The sequence below is a fragment of the Sphaerodactylus townsendi genome, linkage group LG12 (genome assembly GCF_021028975.2).
Source record: "Sphaerodactylus townsendi isolate TG3544 linkage group LG12, MPM_Stown_v2.3, whole genome shotgun sequence".
Taxonomy (NCBI): Eukaryota; Metazoa; Chordata; class Lepidosauria; order Squamata; family Sphaerodactylidae; genus Sphaerodactylus; species Sphaerodactylus townsendi.
In genome coordinates, this window is record NC_059436.1 from 28,910,100 (window position 1) to 28,931,043 (window position 20,944).

The following is a 20,944-nucleotide window of genomic DNA, read 5'->3' on the forward strand; positions in this document are numbered from 1 at the left end:
TCCTACATGTCAGCTCCCAAAGGCACCTGGTGGGCCACTGCGAGTAGCAGAGAGCTGGACTAGATGGACTCTGGTCTGATCCAGCTGGCTTGTTCTTATGTTCTTATGTTCTTAAGGTTATACAGAACTTTCGAGGGAATTGTGCCTTAAATATTTATGGCGCACTGTTTGGATTTTCTGCCCCAGATGTCAACATTTCCCTGACTAGTCCTACAGACCTCCAATGAAAATGCTTCCTTCAAATGGGTCAAACTCTAACCTCAGCTAGAGACAGTCAAACCCTTGTTGGTTCAGCTAACCAATTGTTCACCAGTCATAAGCAGGGAGCCAGTTATCCAGCAATGAGTTTGCTGTTGGTTAACAGTTCAAACAGCTTGTCAGATTCTATTTCTCAAGCATTCAAACATCAGTTGGTGCTGTATCATGCATCCACCTTCTCACAGAGCACACCACCTCCCAGACAGACCTGTTATCTCTGCATGCTGCTTAACAACCCGTAGTATAAATAAAGGGAGCAAATTGATCAGGATGCCAGCAATTATAAACCAGGAGGGTGAGGGTTAAGCCTTATACTGTTTGATGTTTATTTAAGTCTATATTCTTAACATTGGTCCATCCTGCACAGGCTTCTTGGGGAGGAACTCTGCATGGCTTTTTCCCCGAGATGTCCTCAGGATGCCTTAGTTCACCCCAAGCCATCTTATTTGGAAGACGCTAGAAGAAGGATTTTTTCCTTCAAGTCATCTGCAAGACATCTCCTGCCTGACTGTGCAGAGTGCAGGAGCTCAGGAGGTGCCTTATGTTTCCCGCCCAATCATTAAGCTTTGTGGTCAGTCTCCTGGTCAGCTTGCACCCGTCTGCTGCTGAAGGGATTCTCTCTGCCTCTATTTGCTGAAGGTTGCCCCAGGACATTTGTTCTGCAGGCTCCAATCCTGGGAGCCTTTACCACCCTAAAAAGGATATAGTTATACTCAGCTCATCCTGCTGATTCTGGCAATATATAGTTTTTCTATTTTTTAGAAAAGTGGAGGGGCTGTATTCAAAGAAATGTAGATAACGAATAGAGAATTTTACCCACTCGGAAGACGGGTCTACCACCCAATGAAAAGCATTGCAAAGCTGTTCAAGGTGAACAAATCAGATGTTTACATCTCAGATGATTTTGGCTTTTGAACAAGGTATGTTTGACTATCGAACATATTCACTTTGAAATCTGTAGCATCACTTATCTTGACACATACCTCTCCCCTCCTAATACCCTCTCTGTCCCAGGGGTTAAGAAGTTCATGCATCTTGAGACCTCACATCAAGTTCTCACATTCTTATCAGAACATCTCAAGAACTTTGTGACACAATTGATCAAAAGTGACAAGGGTCCTTAATCCTGCTTGTATTGACATGCTGAGCCTGTAACTTTGCGGAAGCGTGACTAACCTTTCAGAGCAAGTTGACGTTGAGCTTAAAAAGACAAAGAGGTCCTTTGCTGCTAAGAAGCCCTTGTGCTTTTGGGCAAGATCCTCAGCGGCTCTAGGCTGACTTAACTTCAAATGCCACTTATCAAACTTGTCTCTGAAAAGACTCAGTGAAAAACAGTGAAATCACAGGACAAAGCTAAGAGTGGCTCTCAGCCAACAGTGCAGTCCAACAGACTAAGTGTTAACCACAGCACTCCAGTTCCCACCACCTGATATAAATATCAGTTGTCCAAGGAGCAAAGCAACGCACAGAAGGACCTGCTCAGAGTTGGCAAGGATGGCGACAGATGGCAAGGAGGTTCTTCTTATGGAGGCGCCGCCTGTAAGTTTCTCCTTCTGAAGCAATTTCTTTCTTATGATGGCAGGTTTGGTTTTCAACCCATGTCAATAGTGACCAGGTTGTCTCATGGGTTTTCAGTTCCTAAGGTCCAAAATTCCAACAGCAACACATCAGAGGGGCATTCCCCCGGTTGAGATGAATAGGAGTTGCACAAGAGCAATTCCAGTTAATTTCAGTAGGGCTTCTACAGAAGAACTTTCCAAACTGGATTGTGCCCTGAGTCAGATCTGTTCACCTCCCGTTGTTCTGCTTTCAGTAGTGCTCTTCATCTACTACCCAAGCTTCCTGTTAGTAGGGCCACTTGGACGAGGATGAAAAATGGCAGCCACGGTTGTGTGAATCAATTCCAATCTTTCACAACTCCTTCTAAAGTGTATACTTTGGCTTTTGTTGCTTTCCCCTGTGGCCTAGTTGGAAAAACTTTGTTTGGATTGTGCTACTTCAGTCTACAGGAGGGACTCCCATGAGTGAATACTTGCTCCTTGTTAAAAAAAGTGTTCACTCAGCACAGAAATCTAGCAGGGAGAAGCGGGAGGGGAACAACATTGGCTTTAACCAGACATCACTTTTCTATTTGCAGGGTGTTTTTGATTATCGTTTTAAATCATTGCCACAAGTTAATTGTTCTACCTCAGGTGAAATAAATTACATTTGTTATTATCATAATGTTTCCATTTCCATCTTTCTTTCTGCTGCTGCAGGATTATACTGCATCCCCCCGGCTCCCTGGACTCCCTTGCAAGAAGCTCTTGATTGTTGTGGTTGTGGTGGTAGTGATCGTTTTAGTTGTTCTGGGCTTTCTTCTGATGGGCCTGCACATTACAGAGAAGCACACTGAAACGGTATGTAAATTGGCTGTAGATATGGGCAAACCCTAAGGGGGATTGTGATAGTATAACATACCAAAATCAAGCAGCTCCTGTGCAGCAGGTAGGAATTGCACAGCTCTGACCCAACCCATAACAATCCCAGGTTACAGCAAATTCACATCCAATACATGTACGCTTGATTTGTTTTTATCCCTGCGTTGATTAAGTTTATACCTGTTGAATAATTCTGAGCCGGGAAGTAGAGGGATGGCCTATGAAATCCAATAAATTGAATTCAATTGAAAAATGCTCAAGTTGTGTTCAACTCACATACAGCTGAACGTGTGGCTGAAAATGTACATTTCTGCAGGTTCTGATCTCTGGTTTCATTTGTAATATGAATATGCATTGGGTCTTTATTTATGAACAGATGTAGGCACATACCTGCAAGCTGTATGTCTATTTACTGTAAGATGTGAATAGGGCTGATGGAGACAGTTGTGGTTAAAGTAAGTGATACAGATTACCAGCAACAAAGCATTGAAGTGGCACCTCCCATCTTCTGCAGGGAGTCTCTTCACCCCACACACACACACACATATATGAACAAGAGATGGAAAGTATCAGCAAGAAAAGTAAATGACTTTTACCCTGGTGACCATGATAAGAGGAGGCTTGCTCATTGCCTCCAACTGCATTACTGCTGGCAGATCCCCAGACTGGACCTCCCTTGGAATTGCTGCTCATCTCCAAACTACAGACATCAGTTCCCCTAGAGAAAATGGATGCTTTGGAGGGTGAACTCTATGGCATTGCACCCCAATGAGGTCCCTGTCCTCCCACAGGCTCCATCCCCAAATCTTCAGGGGTTTCCCAACCTGAATCTGGCAACTCTACCCCCTATCCCTCACTGGCGGCCAAGGAACGAGGAGCGTTCCTGGTAATCTTAGCAAGCAGCAAGCAGAGGAAGAGGAGGCACCAGGCAAGCTTGACCCTGTGGTCGGCCTGAGCCACCCTGCAGTGCAGCCAACACTACTGGGGCTCGACTCTGCTTATCCTTGACCACCAGCAGGGTTTCCATGGCAACAACTCACTGGGAAATTTCCAGTGGTGGGATTCAGCTGGTTTGCACCACTTCGGCAGAACCGGTTGTTAAAATGGAGCTTGTAAACAACCATTTGTTACATTATTTGAATTTCAGCACCAGAACTGGTTGTTAAATTATTTGAATTTCAGCTCTGGAACCGGTTGTTAAATTATTGAAATTTCCCAGTACATTACAGGCCAGTTGTGAAGAAGAATGTGCAGTTGGTTGCTTTCTATGCAGCAGTCAGGACACTGAACTGATTAAAAGTAAGCAAAGCTTAACTTGTGGAACTTTCAAAATGGATAGGAAAGGGAAGACATGAACCCAGCTGCCTTGCTAGCTGAGAGTTCTGGACTGTTCTAGAAAAGCCTAAGAATAGAATTCTGCCCACTGACAGGAAGCCTCTTTGGAAATAAGGTGTACCCCCCACCCACCTTTCTGTCTAGCTAGAGATTGCTGCCCCCTGCAGGATCTTCTTTATTGTCATTTTTTTTGTACCCAGGGGATTGCTATATTCCAACACTCTCAACTGTGTTCCTTAATTAGCACTTTCTGTGTGTGGTGCAGGCTGCCTATTCTATGCCCTCTCCCCTGGAAAATTGATATTTGAGTGGGTTAAAGAAAGCAAATGCTGCTGCTGCTGAAGTGTGCTGTTCTCACTACTCGGTATGCCTGTTCTTTCCTATGTTCAATGTTCAGCGCCCCCCCCCCACTCCCCACCCACAGTACTTAGTAGCTGAATGTGCTGAGTGTGCTGAACTGTGTTCGGCTGAAAGCACAGTGACACTGAGGGGGGTTATTTGGCCTGGCTTCCTGCCCTCAGAGCAAGTTGCTGCTCAGCTTTTCCATCACCATCTCGAAAAATTATGTTAATCCACACCAATAAGAAAATGTTCCATAAGATAACATTATTTTGATCTTTACCAATGTATTCTTTGATTGTTGGGGTCTGTTTTTTTTTAATCCATGTCAATGGCTGGCATCCCTGTTGACTCGAATCTCGCAGCTGCTGAAAATGTCCCTTTTCTTAGATGCACAAACACTTTAAGTTCTTAAAGGGAGAAGAAACAATGTTAGGATTACTTCTTTCCACCTAATTTACTGGGTACAGCTCTGGCTTGTCCTGTTTTGACTAGAAAGATAGTCAAAAGTGCTCTGGCAAAGACCTCATTGTCAACTACTATCTTAAGTTGAGTCATGTAAAAGCAGCACAATGTGTGCTGGAAGAGAAAGGAGGATCTGTGATCCATACACAGTTTAGAGAAAGCAACTGTGCACACTCTTCTTAATTTCCCAGTTATCCAGGTTGTCCCAAGGGGGTTCCTTCTCAGGAGAGAATACAGGTGAGTTAAAATGCTCAAGGGTTGCCAGCCAACATCAAAAATGAAACTTTCAGTTGCTCTGCTGGCTACTCCAATCTAGGCTCATGGAATGTTCCAACAACTAGTAATCACCAGTCATTAAAAGCCGCTCATGCTTATTTAAGAAAGCATTTTTCTTCTGCTGAACAACACCCTTAGCTACCAGCTCTTCATAACATGGCTATTGTCTCACTTGATACGATACAATAGATTTTTCCCTTGACCTCTTCTTCTGATCCACACAATTTCCTTTCCTTTGCTCTTCATGGTTCCTTTGTGCCATATAGGTCCTGCAAATGACCATTCAAGGTCTGGATGGAGAAGGCTCTCTGCAACATCTTTCCATGACTCAAAAAGAGAGGCTGGCAACATTCCATGCCCGGGTGGATGGCAATACTTCCGCCACAGTGGTGTATGACTACAGTAATGTAAGATTTGCTTAATATGCTGGGTAACTTCTGAAGGGAAATCTCTGATGACAAAAGTGAGCATCAGATGGCTATTTCACAAGGGTTTTCAGATGCTTTCAGGCCCTTATTAGAAATGTAGGTCCTCCCCTGTTCTTATTTGAGGTTGTTCTCCCCCGTTTTCATCTTCATGGTGACAGAAATAATTCCTTTTGAGTTGTACGGTACTTCCAAAGTTTTGAAATATTTATCATCTCTGCAGCAATTCATTTACAGAAAGGGAAATCCGGGTGATTACTTATTCCCACTTTCCTAGACGAGAAAGTGAAGCTGAGAGATTCTGACTTGCCTTCAGTCGCTGTGACTGAGTTACGATTGGAATTCTGTCTTAATGCTAAGTACGAGAATTCTTGAATTAAGGATGGGAAGGTCCACCTTGGCAAAGGAGCTGATGTGAAACTGCAGGACACTTGAAAATCCCACACAGCTGAGATCTTTGCATCTTTTGGTTTCCTACCTACATGTAAGAGAAAGTAACATAGGTAAATGCTACACGAGTTTGGATCCTTGGACGGGAAGGAATGAGAAAACAGAATTATGTGTGAGAAGATGATTTTATTGAGACTGAGAGTAAGGTTTTAAGTATACCCTGTATTTGCACAGCTGCTGATTGGGTACAGGTCCTGGCCAGGACAGTCCTGCTACATCACCAAGATGAACAAGGAGAACATCCAAAGCCTGGATGCTATCGTCAAGGCTTTCCAACAAGTTCAGGTGAGGTCCACCAGGAAGAGTCACCTTTGCAATTGCAGGGAGCATCTATTGAGAAAGAGTTGTCTCCATCACAGGGGAACACTTGGCTTAGAACCTCCAAACATTTTGTAATGGGCCCAACTCCTCTGGCAGTCATTTTGTGGTTGACTGTGGCCCTCCCTCCCATTTTTAGCAGTTATCTTATGGTGTCCACCACCTGTTCTCAAAATCTGTAAGTGTTCAAAGGTTCAACAAGGTCAGGGATCTGTGTTCTGCACTAAAGAAACTGATAAACCAGGAAGAAAATTAGGTAGAAATTTCGCCTTAACATCTTTTTCCATGTGCATAGAATTTTTTTAATATTGGGAGGCATATGCCCAACCAGCAATCTGAAGGGGGACGCAGTGCCTTCCTAAAGAGAATTATACCCTTCTAAACCCATTGACTTAAATGGACTTAGAAAGGTGTAACTCTGTTTAGGATTGCAGTGACAGCTTAAGTATAATTAGCCAACATGATCTACTTCTGTGGACTAACAATAGGAAAAGTGTCCAGATGGGGAAGTTCATAAGCAGGGCACCATGGTAACAACCAAATCCTCTGCCCTTAATCCCCAGCATCTGGATGCAGTGGGCTTACTGCTGGAACATGAACATTGTGCTCCTGGGCATCACAACAGTACCATCCAATACTTTTTTAAATTATGATGAAGAGGGGTTGTAGGGAGGGGCAGTGCTTGCCAAGTTCACAAGAAGCTTTCCCTCCCACCCCCCTTTCCTTGCAGGGTTATAGAGATTGCCACATTAACATTCTTTGACAGATGGTTTATCTCAGCCCCACAAAAACATCTCTTCTGAAGAGTGAATAGCCATGATGCGAACAATTCTGGCTCTGCATAACAGTTATAGCAAGAGGGTGCTGTCAGTTCAAGTTCTGGGACTATAACATTTTTCTTTCCTCCTTTAGACCAAGTCTCTTAGCCCACCCCACCAGCAGACTAAGGAGAAGGAAGAGGGATTCCCTGTCTTACTGACCAATCGCTCTCTCCTGAGCACCACAATGAACATCCTCTGCAGTAGTGTTCCCATCTACTGGGCTTAGAGAAGAGGTGGGTGACAAGCCAGTCAGACAGAGGTAAAGGCCAAGAACCAGATCTAACCTACCCATCAATTCTGACTACAAATCAAGCTGACTACAAATGATGTTGCTGTCTGAAAGATTCCTGCAATGACTCTTAGGCTGGTTCCGCATGGGCCAAAAACAGCAGTGTAAAAACGGTGTGAAAATGGTGTAAAAAAGTTTAAAACAGTGTAAAAGGGTTTATACTGTTTTAACACCGCTGTTTTGGGCCCATGCGGAATCAGCCTTAGGGTATTTCTCTTCATATACAGTTCTGAAGCTTACTAGGGTCATGTTTTTGAGTACAAATGTAATTAATCTTCCACCTAGTGCTGAACCTCTCCCACCCTACATGATCAGCCGATTCATGTTGCTGGATGATACCACTTCGGTTTAAAGGTGGGGGTTTAAGCATTAAGGATAAAAATAGGCATTTAAGCAGCATTCCTGTGCTTTGCATGCCAGTTATGACATGGCAATTTTTGTTAATGTACGAGGAACACTCAAACGTTCAGGCCTCCCCCAACAATCCGAAGTGGGACAGTCTAGCACCGTGGTGGCGAACCTTTGGCACTCCAGATGTTATGGACTACAATTCCCATCAGCCTTTTCCAGCATGGCCAATTGTAGTCCATAACATCTGGTGTGCCAAAGGTTTGCCACCACTGGCTAGCATCAGGTCAGGCTGCTGACTATGTAGCTTGGTTCTAAGCCATCAAGTTTTCAAGGCAATGGAAATGCGTGAGACCCTTTCCAGCCTACTTGGCTCAATCTCAGAGGACTGCCTTTCAGAATTATTAGCTGATGGTCTGGAATGCCAGTCTGACAGACCTTTTCATTGATCATTTTTATTAAATCTGCTGTCTCGTGCTGGCTGTGTTTTTGATGCTGCTTGCAAAAAAAAATCCCTATAATAAATAAAGCATGGAAAAGCAACAGTTGGGTTAACAAAAAAAAAATGTCTCCATTGTGCCACAAAAAATCCAGCTTTCACATTGCTGTGGGTGAAGTGCGCACCAGTGGGAAGCCCATGTGGCACAGGTGACATGGACTCAAGATAATGACAGCATCAACATTGGTCGTTTCCCCACTTGACCACCCTTTGCTGCACGCTACTCTCAGCGCGCGTCATCTCTGGAGCACTCCCGGGCTTCCGCACGACCCCACACTCTGCACGGGGTCATCAAAAGGCGCCGTTTTGAGGAGCGCCAGGAATGACGCGAGCTGAGGGGGCGCAAGAGCGGCAGCATCAGGGCGGCTGCGTTGTCACCGCCCCTGTAGTGGGGAGTGCCGCGGGACCCCGTGCTGCTTGGGGGGAGTAGCGCACAGCTTGTGGTAAGTAGGGAAACGACCAATAACTCCCAGCCTTATGTACCTGAGCCACACTGTATTCACATTTCACCTTAGTGCCCTTTCTGATCTTAATTTTTCTCCCTAGATGGTGTCTAATTAGTTTAAGCCTATAGCTTTCAGACTGTTTCTGGAACCCTCCAGGCAATCTTTTAGAGATTCCTCATTAAGAAGATGAGTATTGTCAATTAATGCTTCCAGTTAAGGACAACCTGCCTAATTGTGAACAGGAGTGCATAGGTCACAAGGAGCGACAGTGAAGTGTAAACATTTGTCCAGGGCCCTGCATGAACTGTGCCCTAATAAACTCCCCGAAGGCACAGAGTTCAGTGGCAGTTTGCAAGGGTTCCTCAGGAGAAATGCCACTGTGGAGAGGACCCACTGCAGCCAGAACGGTTTAAGCTACAACAAATATATATTGTGAGTCTCTCAAGGATAAAAGAGACTACTACACAATATCATTTTGATGTCTTAAATGTATAAAAATAACTAACTGAAATTAGTACTTGGAAACCAAGACAGCTCCAGTGATGGTTGCTGTGTATCTACCACTGTACGTACCAGTGCCCCATTCCTGTGAATGCACAAGGAACATCTTCATCTTGCTGACAGCAGGAAAGTCCTACCCGCATGCATAATTTACAGCGCTGAATTACGATCCTTTCTTAAACTCCCCCACAATTAACTTCATGCCAAGTGAGACTTACCAGCAGCACGGAGGAAATGCAGGAACCTCCCAAGATTCTAAGGATGGGGCTGCTAATCCCGAGGGCTGTTAACCATTTGGGTATCTCACACTTCCACCACAGAGCTCAAGGTGGAATACATGGGGAGATCCCATTTGTCATCGCATTTCTCTGGGGTAGATTAGCTGAGAGAGAACAGTTTCCCCTCAGCAGATGTCAAGTGAACTGGCTGAGTTTGGATTTGAGCCCAGAGCTAATAAGACACAAACTGTGGATGTTGAATAAATATCAGGGTGGGACTCTGTATGACCATGTACACATGCTCACAAAACAAGTAAGCTTACATATGTGTCATATCAAATCAGATTTTTTGAAAGGACTGTGGCCTATTATGCACAGCACAAATAAGATGTCCCGGGGACGTCTTTAAAAAGCCACCCCTCATTTGTTGTTCAGATAGGACAGATAAAAAAGACACCATTGGAGAAAGGAGCTTCCCTCCCCGCCATTTCCTCCCACCCAAGTTCAAAGCTCTCGTGTCCGACATTTTGTGGTGCTGCAGGGATTCTCTGTACCTGCAGCTTTTTGCTTAAGGTTTTCCCTGAGACGTTTGCTCTGCAGGCTTCACTGCTGAGTGCTTTTCCAGCTCGAAAAGTACATGGCTATACTCAACTCGTCCTGCCAATTCCAGCAATATATAGTTTCCCCCCTTTTTTATTTTTTATTTTTGTTAAGCTGTCTTCGAAGATACACAGACACGATTTCAGAATCCATGCCAATTTCCATATTGTGTCTTCATGTCTTTGAAGACAGCTCATCAAAAAAAATGTAAAAGGGGAAAACTATATATTGCTAGAATTGGCAGGGTGAGTTGAGTACTACCATGTACTTTTCAGATTGTAAAGGCACCCAGCAATGGAGCCTGCAAAGCAAACGTCCTGGAAAAACCTTAAGCAAAAAGCTGCAGGAACGTAGTTTTGAATCCTCAAAATAGGATGGCTTAAGCAGAAATAAGGCATCCTGAGGACATCGTGGGGAAAAAGCTGTGCAGAATTCCTCTCTGAAATGTCTTTTTTTCTGTCCTCAGGATGTCTTATTTGTGCTGTGAAGAATGCGCCTGAGTTTCAGACAAGGAAATAGAAGACACGAAATGAAGAAGCTTTGCATGAAAGCTGACCGTTCCTTTCCTCATGATTACTGTAGTGAGCAATCCTAGGCAGACATACTCAGCTGTGTGCACTGACCAATTGCGTTTATTCCCAGGGAAGTGTTCATAGGATGCAGCCATAATCATCCTTCTTCCTATTTGGTACTCTTTACCTCTTATATTTCTTTCTTTCTCGATTACCATCAAGAAAAGGATCATGTTACTTTTAAAAAAACATGAAATCTGAGATCCTCGGTGTTCAATTCTGTGCTTACATGGGCAGCCTACAACATATATACTGGCCTGCTGCAAAGGGATTATTAGTACTGCTGACTCTCAAGATTTAATCACTGACTCTTGAGAACAAACGAGCTCTGTGACTATTGTGTTACTAATTAATTTGATATCTCTGGGAGTTTTCCACATGCTGAGTAGACCCAAGGGAGAAACCCTTTCATGTGGTACAGAGAAGCCAGAAATAACTACTGCATGTCGTTTGAAGGACCAGACCTAGAACATTATTCCAATCAGCTTCAGGTGTTCGGGGTGGTTGCTTCCTACCCAATCTTGTGCTAGCAGCATTTGGGGGCTATTTGGGACTTGAACTGTACAATAAAACAAACCAGTTTTCTTGCAGTAGATTTGGTCAGTCTCCTGATTTCCATTCATCTGGTTGTACAATTGCATGGTAGAATCACAAATGGATGGGAAACTATTCATGGCAAAGAGAGAACAAGGAATTGGTTGGGTTTATTATATAATTATCCACCCCTTTCCAGGGTACTGCACTATTCAAGATCCCTATATTTTGAGGTCTCAGTTGCCCCCCAGCCAGGTTTGTATTGATTGAACTAATAACACCATGGTCTGAAAGATAAACCAGTATTGGGACCTGAAAAGCCAGTAAACCCCATATCATTCTAGATTTCACCCAATTTCACCCAAACCCTCCACTAGGTCCCTCCCTAGCAGGTAGTATACTGAAATTAAAAGAAGACAACCCTATTAAGGAACTACTGCACACTTAGCACATGACCCACAATTTTACATAAAAACAAGGAAACAACCATTCACATCTGTATAGTTTTGTTACATACACCTTCCACATGTGGCAAAAAACTCGAGGCGCCCTATCCCAACTGGTTCTTGTTGACTGAGAGAATAACATGATGGTTTTGTGTGATATTTGCTTTATTTAACTCCACAAGTACAGAACCCTGAGAAGAAGGGTTACTTCTTCAGGGCAGCAGAATAGCTAACCAATGCCCTTCAGGCAGAAGAAGTCACCATCTCCAAGCATTGATGGACCCTAGAACAGAACAAGGCACCCTCTCTTTACATCTCTGCACTCACTGAGGAGTATTAGGATCCTTTTGTCATTAAAATCCTTAGCCCAAGTCCATATAGTAATCTGGCAGAAATGTTGAAAGTCACAGTGAAGATTTGTGGGGGACAGCCAGTATGATGTAGTGGTTTAGGTGTTGGGCTGGGTTTTGGGAAACTCAGGTTCAAATCCCCACTCTGCCATGGGATCTTGCTGGGTGGCCTTGGGCTAGTCACACATTCCCAGCATTTGCCCTGGCAAGTATTTAGATAGGAGACCTCCAAGGAATACCAAGGTCATGAAGTGGAGGCAGGCAATGGCAAACTGCCTCTGAAAGTCTGTTACCTTGAAAACTCTATTGGGGTGACCATAAGTCAGATGTGACTTGACAGCAAAAAAAGGGGGGGGGAATCTGTAAGGAGCAGCAGGGGGTAAACAGAGTCCAGCTGTACTACATTGGCTCCTAAATGAATGGGGAAGCTGTCACAAGGAAGTTGGTACACGAATCTAGAATGTATTGCTTAGGCTGAAAGCATTGGCCTTTACATTAATCCAAAGCTCCTTTGTGAAGGCAGAACTAGCACAGGGAGTGTGCTGCCCAATCAATACATTGTGGTGCTCTTTTTAAGCAGTGAGAAATCCCATAAGCATCACTGCCAGATTTTGTTTCCTTTGGAGACAGGGTTGCTAACAGGCCTGGAGAAAGATGCACTATCCCTTTAAATATAAGTTTAACGTACAGAAATGGGCAGTTAAAACTTTTCATGGCGTGGAGTTAAAGAATGCCACCTTTTAAATAGGGCTGGGACATCTTTCTCCAGGTATGTTGACAACCCTATTTGGAGACAGAGCAATGGAACTGCAAGGCATCTTTATAGACAAGGATCACATACTGGCACAAGTAAACAAGAAGCTGGCTGCGCAGTCATTCAGGATGAACAAGCAACATGTACAGCTCTCTTACACCCCAGCTGCCTTCCCATTTCAGCTGCAGCTAGAGACTTCCAGCTCCGGCCCCCAGCTCAAAACTGCAGCTGCCTTGTGCTGCAAGCTGTCACTTTCCCCAACTCAGATAGGCACTGGAGCTACAGCTATCAAGATTCTTTAGAAATGTCCCTGGCTGACCTTTTTAAGGGAACCAAACTCAAAATACCATAGGAGGAACTTTTAAAAGAAAAAGTATTTAAAGTGAGAAGATTGCTTCCTTCCCCTCTGTCCTATATATCCAGATTGATTTTATCTTTTGCATTTTTTATATTCTTTGTAATATGTACATCATGTGCCTTGTAGACCATGGCACATAGTCCATTCCACATGTTCCCTTGTGTGGTATATAAATACATATGCTGCATAAATACATAAATAGATATATGGTACCTCCATTCCACAGGTTCCCTTATGTGGTACATGAATACATATGCTATTTTACCATTTCAAATGGCTGCAGAGCATTAAGTAGTTATCAGGAATGTGAAGGAGGAAGAATTGTGAGAGAAACATTGAGTACACACACACAGTTTCAGTCACATTCAGATAAGAGAAAAGGTGTTCAGAGCACAAATCTGTGGGGACAAAGAAGGAAGATGGTAAAATAAAACCTTTTGAGAAGTCTGGCCTAGGAGCCCTACCATCTTGTAAGATTGGAAGGTGTTACCTAGCATCAAGGGAGTAAAAGGCCTGGCAAGGCCCATTTTGGGAGTAGATGGTGAGAGGAGACCTGTGGAGAAGGAGAAGACAGTGAGGAGTGTTCTGAGGGTAGGGAAGCTTCACAGGTTGTCTGAGGGACTGCATTCTCATAAGAAAGAAACATGCTTCTCACCTTCTCCCAAGGAATAGATTATCTGTATGGGTGGTTGAAAGTCTGGAGACTTACCAGCTCTCAGAATGGAACTCCCCCCAGTTCTTGCTGAAGGTGGGAGCAAAGAATGCCTGAAAGGGGCAGGGAGTTGTACACATACCCCAAATCCACAGACTCTTGAGGGGTCACTTTCCACTTGACCCTTCTATAAAGAGATAATAGTCAGACTTTTCCTGAACTTGTGAGGAAAAAAAAGTGTGTTCCTCACTCCTGCTAACTTTGGGATTATTCAATTGACCTTTGATGCCATATATCACTGGTTTGTTGTTAACAATGTCTTCTCAGTTGAAACTCCCTTCCTCACCTTTGTTGGGGGAGTTCTTTTTAAAAGCTTAGTTCAGATTTGTGTGAGCTCTGACCACTATTAACACAACAACCTTGCCTTTTTGTGGCTGACAGGGGAAGGCAGAAGTGTATATAAATATCTACCCCAAATGCAAGATTAAAAGAGAAGGAGCACAGATAATTGATAGACAAAGAAGTGTCAGAGTTGCATATGGATTCCATAGCAAACATGTAACTAGCAAATGTCTCTCCAGCAGTGGTTTAGCGCCAAGGGGGTGGTGTGTGTGTGTGTGTGGTGCACTGGGCATGCACCGGTGCAGGGGTGTTCCGGAGCATGGTGGGCGTGGGGTGGCGTGGCAGGTGGGGCATGACAGGGCACAGGGCGCATGCTTGCCCCAGGCGCATTTCCCCCTCGCTCCAGCCCTGCTCTCCATTCTCCCATTTATTTTCCAGTCTCTAACCTGGCATGAAAGCATCTTTGCAGAGAAGATGGAGGCTAACTAATTAATGCAATGCATGCTCATCATATTTTAACAATACAATACAGCATTTTTCTGGATCTTCTCAGTGGGGTGCGTGCAAGTATTATACTCCCTCTGGGTTGCTTTGTGAAAACAACTGTGAGCTGATGTTCCTGGGGTACATTCCTTTAGTTCTGTCCCAGCTCTCTGGCAGCTGGCATTATACATCATGTTCTTGGCATAGCTTACAAAGAGTTCTATTATGTGACTGGGGAAAACACAAGGACCCTCACCTGTACAAAAACCTCTTAAAAACATTTGAAGTCGTAAAAGTCAAATCAGCCAAAGCAAAGAGAACTAATGCCAAAAAAAAAAAATTGTCAGTATCATTGAGCTGACAAACACAACGTCTTGAGGAAGGACACATGTGCACTCAAAAGTACAAAACCAAATAAAACTAGCATGTTCTAGAAAGCAAATACTTCAACTCTCCTCGAGCCCTGGTCATATGACTTTGCAGTTTATAAAAAGACTCCTAAACCTTCAGAATTTCCACATTTCCTCAAGACCTAGTTTGGCCTTCTTTAAAGGGCAGGTTCAAGGACACAGAGGCAAGTTCAAAGTCAGCTATGAGAAGGCAAGCACAAGGAAGACAGGGCAGAGGTTAAAAACATGGAGCTGAGCTGCTGTACATAAAGAAATCATAAAAATCTTCCACCAAAACAGCTTAAAGGAAAGGGGGAAACACTGCTGATCAAAGATGACAGCTTTGTGTGTTGTGACCAGTTCATGTCAAGAACAACAGACACAGCTACCTCCATAAGGGTGCCAGGGTGGTACAGTGGTTAAGAGCAGGTGCACTCTAATCTGGAGAACCAGGTTTGATTCCCCACTCCTCCACCTAAGTAGGAGAGGCTTATCCAGTGAACCAGATGTGTTTCCGCACTCCTACATTCCTGCTGGGTGACCTTAGGCTAGTCACAGTTCTTCAAAACTCTCTCAGCCCCACCTACCTCACAAGGGGTCTGTTGTGGGGACAGGAAGGGAAAGGAGCTTGTAAGCCGCCTTGAGTCTCCAAACTCTTCTTCTTCTCTTCATAACATGTTTGCTTAACAAGTTATTTAGAAAAACCTAGAGCAAAAGTTAGGCTGATCTTAATTTCTGCACAGTTATGCAGCTTTACTGGGTACTTTTTGGAGATCACATGTTCTTTGGTTATTGTGCAGATAGAGCAAGTTTGGCGGAGTACTGACGATAAGGGAGCAAGAACATCTTCTAGGATATTTATGAAAGTCTGTGAGGTGGAGGTGAAGGTTGCTAAGAAAGAGTTCTATGTAACCAGCATCACATCCACAAGCTCTTACCCGGCACCATTATTTAAGGTAATTCTCTGATTGATTATATAGAGAGCTCCTCAATATTTGGCTATCAGCTGTGAGGCATTTGCGAGCTATTTCGTGGATAAAATCTTGTCCCTCCACCAAGACCTTCCTGCCAACTTTGATACAATTAATGAAGTGGAGGCCCTTTGGCCATCTTCAGGTCCAATTTTGGCCCAATTCAGGTGAATCTCCCAGTCCAATGTTGAGAGGATCCTGGAAGCTGTGAAGCCTACTACTTGCCCCTTGGACCCATGCCCATCTTGGCTGGTGAAAGCCAGTGGGGCCCCCCTAAAGGATATAATCAACTTATCAGCTACACTGTGAGTCAATAAAGAATCAATCTCCTTGTTCCAAATGACTGTAATTTGTAGGATCTTGTAGCTTGAACGTTCAAGAGAGAGAAATAGTTTTCCAGTTATTTTTTTGAACATTCCAAAACATTTATAAAACAGGTAGTCAAGGTGATGGAAAAAGTCCCCCTCATTCTCATAAGGGGATGTTGATGTCACAAGTGTAATCTTATGAGTATACTTTGGCCCTCAGAGATGAACATTCACAGTTCTCTAAACAATGAGGCCATATCAGTGGAGGGCTTGACTTTAGCCGCTACTTAATGTTAAGGCCCCAGGCCACTTCCTTGGTTCTTAAGAGGCATTGAATCAAGTTCGCAAATTATACATAAAAAAGCAAAAGTGAAAATTTGGCTCCCATCCCACCTTCTTATCAAAACCTCTTAGCTGCAGGCATTCCACCTAGGCTTCATATATTTGCCACACTCCATTCAGAGCGGGCTGGGAGCTGCAGCAGCACAGCAGAGGTGGTGGGACCATGGAGGTAAGCAAGAAGATGGAAGTGGTCACTAAAGAAGCACTCCTTCACCCACTACCAATGGTGAGTTCTACCCTTATGGGTACAATGCTTTTAAAAAAGCCCTACTAGAAAATAGTTCTGTGAACCTGCTGTTTCCCTACTTCTTTGTTCTAACTCCTATGAATTCCAACACCAATTCTAGTAAGCGTCAAAGCAACCTGAGCAACAACAGTCCATAGAAAATGAAGACAACCTTTGTTAGAGTAAAGACACAATCCCAACAATTATGGGCTAGATGACTAGATATTTTGTCCCTCTAAAATCAGTTGTGTGCGTGTGAATAGGTTATCATATGAAGAAGATTTGGATTTATATCCTCCCTTTCTCTCCTATAGGAGACTCAAAGAGGTTTACAAACTCCTTTCCCTTCCCCCCTCACAACAAACACCCTGTGAAGCAGGTGAGGCTGAGAGAGTTCCAAAGAACCGTGACTAGCTCAAGGTCGCTCAGCTGGCATGTGTTGGAGTGCACAAGCTAATCCAGTTCACCAGATAAGCCTCCACAGCTAAAGTGGCAGAGCAGGGAATCAAACCCGGTTCTCCAGATTAGAGTGCACCTGCTCTTAACCACTACACTACGCTGGCTCTCTGTGCCTTTTGAATGCAAAAAATGTGGCGTAGTCATTAGAGGTCCGACTCGGATCTGCAAGACCTAGGTTCAAGTCCCCATTCTGCCATGAAAGCTTGCTGGGTGAACTTGGGCCAGTCACATACTGTCAGCCTGACCTACCTCACAGGGTTGTTGTGAGGATAAAATGGAGAAGAGGAGAACAATGCAAGCCAATTTTGAGCAGTCCTATGATTCCACAATTAGATTATGACATGTTATAATCTGGGTCATACTAGCAAGACAATGAACATCTTTTGAAGGAAAAGAAACAAGAAAGAAGACGATGGGGTAAGGCCCAGAAAAGTCACGTGTCGGACATGATTAAATTTGGCCCCATGCTGCAGACTAGGTGGTGCAGAGAGTGGAAAGGGGACGTTGTCTGGAGCCATATGCCTGAACAATAACATTATTTGTAAAATATTTTAAAACGGAGGTGGACCCAACCATCCTCTGAGTAACATTTTCCTCCAACTTAAATGGCTACTCAACCAATAGAAGACACATTTAAGTTAGAAGAAGACTCCTTAGACTGGAGGAAAACTTCAAACTTGAGCCAAGAGGAAAGGTGAGGTATAAACTTTTAAATAAATGAATGAACAAATTGATAAATAGAATAGGATCCACCCCACTGTGTACTGAGTCGTGCCACCCAGCCAGGGAATCAACCTGCCCTCTATGTCCCCCTTCCGCAGCACCACCACGGTTTGGAACCGGACCTTCTGGGCTGCTGTGACTGCTGCGACTGCTGCGGCTGTTGCTCCTTGCCTGACTGTTGCTCCTGCCCCAGTTGCAACAGCTGTGGCAATTGCTGCTGCTGCTGCCCGAGCTGCTGCTGCCCCCCCAGCTGTGGATGCTGCTGCCGGCTCTGCTGTTGCCTCCCCAGTCTTCTGTGCAAGTTACCCAAGTTCCCCAGCTGCCCTGTGAACATCAAGAGGTTCTTGATTGTCCTGATCATCATCGTCCTTGTCGTGGTGATCATCGTGGGTGCTCTGCTGATGGGGCTGTTCATCACCCAGGCGCACACAGAGACGGTGAGTGGAGGGTTAGGGAAGAGGGCAGGCACCGAACAGGGAGGGGGCAGTACAGTATTGTTTTTGTCCCTTATGCTTGCCTTAAATATCACATTGAGGGGCATTTTTTACTTTTAAGCAGGCTGATGAGAGGGGAAAATGAAAAGCAAGTATTCTCACCATGATGTGTCCTGTTCTTCATCCTTAGGTCTTGAAAATGACGATTGAAGGGAGAGAGTCACAGCTGAATCTCTCCCTTGATCAGGAAGAAGTGGCCACTTTCTACGTGGATGATAGAATCAATGACCCAGCCACAGTCGTTTATTACTTCAGCAAGGTAAGCACTAGAGGCAGGTTTTCGAAAGAGAAAGGCCTTGGCCATTCAGGCCGTGCCATGACACAATTTCCACTTTTATTGTGCCTGGACAATGTGCAGCTGCAATCTCCCAAATGTTTGCCACATCCTATTATATACCAACTGGTAAAATTCATGCCACCTGTTCACTCCTTGGTTGTCCATTCATTTGCCCAGAGCAGAACTGAAACAAAATACCTGTCACAACTAAAAAATTACAAAAAATTTGCCAGTTTTGCCCCTCAAATTATGAATGTGTGAGTTTATCTCAAAATGTATGTGCTCCGAGTGAAAAATGTCCAGTATTAATATGGTAAAATACATTTTAAACAGACATTTAATACATACTTGTTTGCATCTCTTGATCATTTTCAAAAGCATCAGATATGAAATCTTTGAATCTGATGGCTGTCAATTCTCCAGTATGGGAACTGAAATAAAATACCGTAGGATCACAAACACAGATGTATTTGAGTTTAAAATGTATTATTAGTGAGAACATCTGGAGAATTAAAATCTGTTAGGACTGGCAGTCCAAAAACAAGGGAAGCTGGTAGTTCTGGTAGGAATTTCATCAGTGACCTTCCCTGAACTATCACTTGCTCAGATAGTTATTTGAGGTTCGATGAGACCTCGTGGCCTTTTACAATGGTGGTGCTACAACATCAGAAAAGTTAAAGCAGTTCCATATGATTGCAGGCTGTTGTTGTGGTATTGGTTGTAAGGTGCCTGACCCTGCCATGATTGCGAGCTGTTGTGGTGGTGCTGATAGAGGCTTGAGAACGTGACCATTGCCTGACGCTGCCATGATTGCAGGCTGTTGTGGTGGTATTGGTTGTAAGGTGCCTGACCCTGCTACCAGAGGCTCTGCTTCCAGACCCCTGGTGCTTTAAAAATGCACAGAGGAGAGCTAGGTAACACATTCATTTCAGCTCCACAATAAGGAAAATGTACAGTGTGACCCACCCTAGAGTTACTTTTTGGCTTGCATAGCACCAATGATGTTGTCATATTTTAATGAAAGCATCTCCTTTGCAAACAGCTACTGATTGGTTACAAATCCTGGAAAAGAAAGGCCTGCTTCATCACCACAATGGACAAGGGGAACATCCAAGGTCTAGATACTATCCTGAAAAAATTCCAGGTAGGAGTAGAAGCATGATACAAAAGTTGCATTACAGGAAAATATTTTGAGATGATGCTACTGACGAGAAAACTCTGGTGGATTTGCAAATGGGAAGATGATGTCATCTACTCATTGGGAGGGTGACTGTCAGACAAGCACAGGTCATGGCCTAAGTGAAGAATGGTAGATTGGTTCTAATTCAATTGATTTCTTTTATAGACCAACCTATCCATCACATTTCCCATGCAGCGGGAAGAAGAGACATTCCTTCTGCCCCCAGCTGACCCTTCCACCTTGGGTGCTACAGTTAACATCCTCTGCAGCCATGTCCCGGTTTTCTGGATTTAACAAGGTGAATAGACAGAGATATTCAGTGCGGGTATCAAATGTACCTAAGGGCCTAGCAGTTACAATTTCATGCAATAGCACCTTTCAGATATCTGTGTACAATACATGTGTCCATGCAAATCACTTATTAGTTTATATGCTTAGTCTTGTCAGATGTAGGATTGCCAGTTTTGGGTTCAGACATTCCTGAAGATTATGGGGGTGAAGTCTGGGGACAGTGGGGTTTGAAGAGGGGAGGAACTTCAGTGGGTTATAATGCCACAGAATCCACCTTCACAGCAGCAATTATCCTCATTGGAACTGATCTCTGTCATCAATTGTCAACTCATGAGATCTCCAACCACCATATGGTGGCTGGCAACCCTAACTTGTCTTTCCAAAAAACAGAGAGTCAATAGACAAATTTGCCCAGGGTGAGTACCTGTTTTATTTCATCTACCCCAACACAGTGAAACACAAAACTTGTGCATGTTTATTGAGATGTTATCCCCACTGAGGCACAGTCCGCACTGAGGCTGGAGAATGTGACCATCACTTTTCCCAGCACAAGGGTCATCCCATAGGTGCTGAAGCATGGAGATAAGTTCCTCTCATGTCAAGGCAGTGTGCAAGTCTCTCTTGTGCCATCTTATGAGTGGTCTCTACTTCTTCCTGGGTGGAGTCATTTGGAGAGCAGAGAGCACTTACTGTGTCAAAGGTAGCTTGCCAGAGGCATCCCAGGGACAAGGAAGGGCCCGGTTGCAACTAGCAAGCTGCTAGTCAGCCATTACTGCCTTAACCCC

General features: G+C 44.1%; 2 protein-coding genes across 3 annotated transcripts; both read left to right on the plus strand.

Moving 5' to 3' along the window:
* The first annotated feature begins 1,715 nt into the window (after positions 1–1,715).
* Positions 1,716–11,170, plus strand: SFTPC (surfactant protein C). Of its 2 annotated transcripts, none has more exons than XM_048513196.1 (6): positions 1,716–1,797; positions 2,517–2,657; positions 5,360–5,500; positions 6,143–6,253; positions 7,199–7,366; positions 10,475–11,170. In XM_048513196.1, the coding sequence occupies exons 1-5, from the start codon at positions 1,753–1,755 to the stop codon at positions 7,331–7,333; spliced, it is 573 nt and encodes a 190-aa protein (XP_048369153.1). In that variant the 5' UTR covers positions 1,716–1,752; the 3' UTR covers positions 7,334–7,366; positions 10,475–11,170. The 2 variants fall into 2 exon arrangements, with proteins under 2 accessions (XP_048369153.1, XP_048369152.1); XM_048513195.1 differs by having other exon boundaries at positions 7,199–7,340.
* Positions 11,171–16,656: 5,486 nt separating this feature from the next.
* Positions 16,657–20,162, plus strand: LOC125441514 (pulmonary surfactant-associated protein C-like). Its single transcript, XM_048512123.1, has 5 exons — positions 16,657–16,735; positions 18,016–18,354; positions 18,542–18,670; positions 19,731–19,832; positions 20,034–20,162. The coding sequence occupies exons 1-5, from the start codon at positions 16,673–16,675 to the stop codon at positions 20,160–20,162; spliced, it is 762 nt and encodes a 253-aa protein (XP_048368080.1). The 5' UTR covers positions 16,657–16,672.
* Positions 20,163–20,944: the final 782 nt, after the last annotated feature.

Coding starts and splice junctions, on each gene's coding strand:
- LOC125441514 (XM_048512123.1), top strand. CDS start 16,673: ATGGAGGTAAGCAAGAAGATGGAAGTGGTCACTAAAGAAGCACTCCTT. Junction 16,736..18,015: donor TCCTTCACCCACTACCAATG/GTGAGTTCTACC, acceptor CCCCTTCCGCAG/CACCACCACGGTTTGGAACC. Junction 19,833..20,033: donor CTATCCTGAAAAAATTCCAG/GTAGGAGTAGAA, acceptor TTTCTTTTATAG/ACCAACCTATCCATCACATT.
- SFTPC (XM_048513196.1), top strand. CDS start 1,753: ATGGCGACAGATGGCAAGGAGGTTCTTCTTATGGAGGCGCCGCCT. Junction 5,501..6,142: donor TGGTGTATGACTACAGTAAT/GTAAGATTTGCT, acceptor GTATTTGCACAG/CTGCTGATTGGGTACAGGTC. Junction 6,254..7,198: donor AGGCTTTCCAACAAGTTCAG/GTGAGGTCCACC, acceptor TTCCTCCTTTAG/ACCAAGTCTCTTAGCCCACC.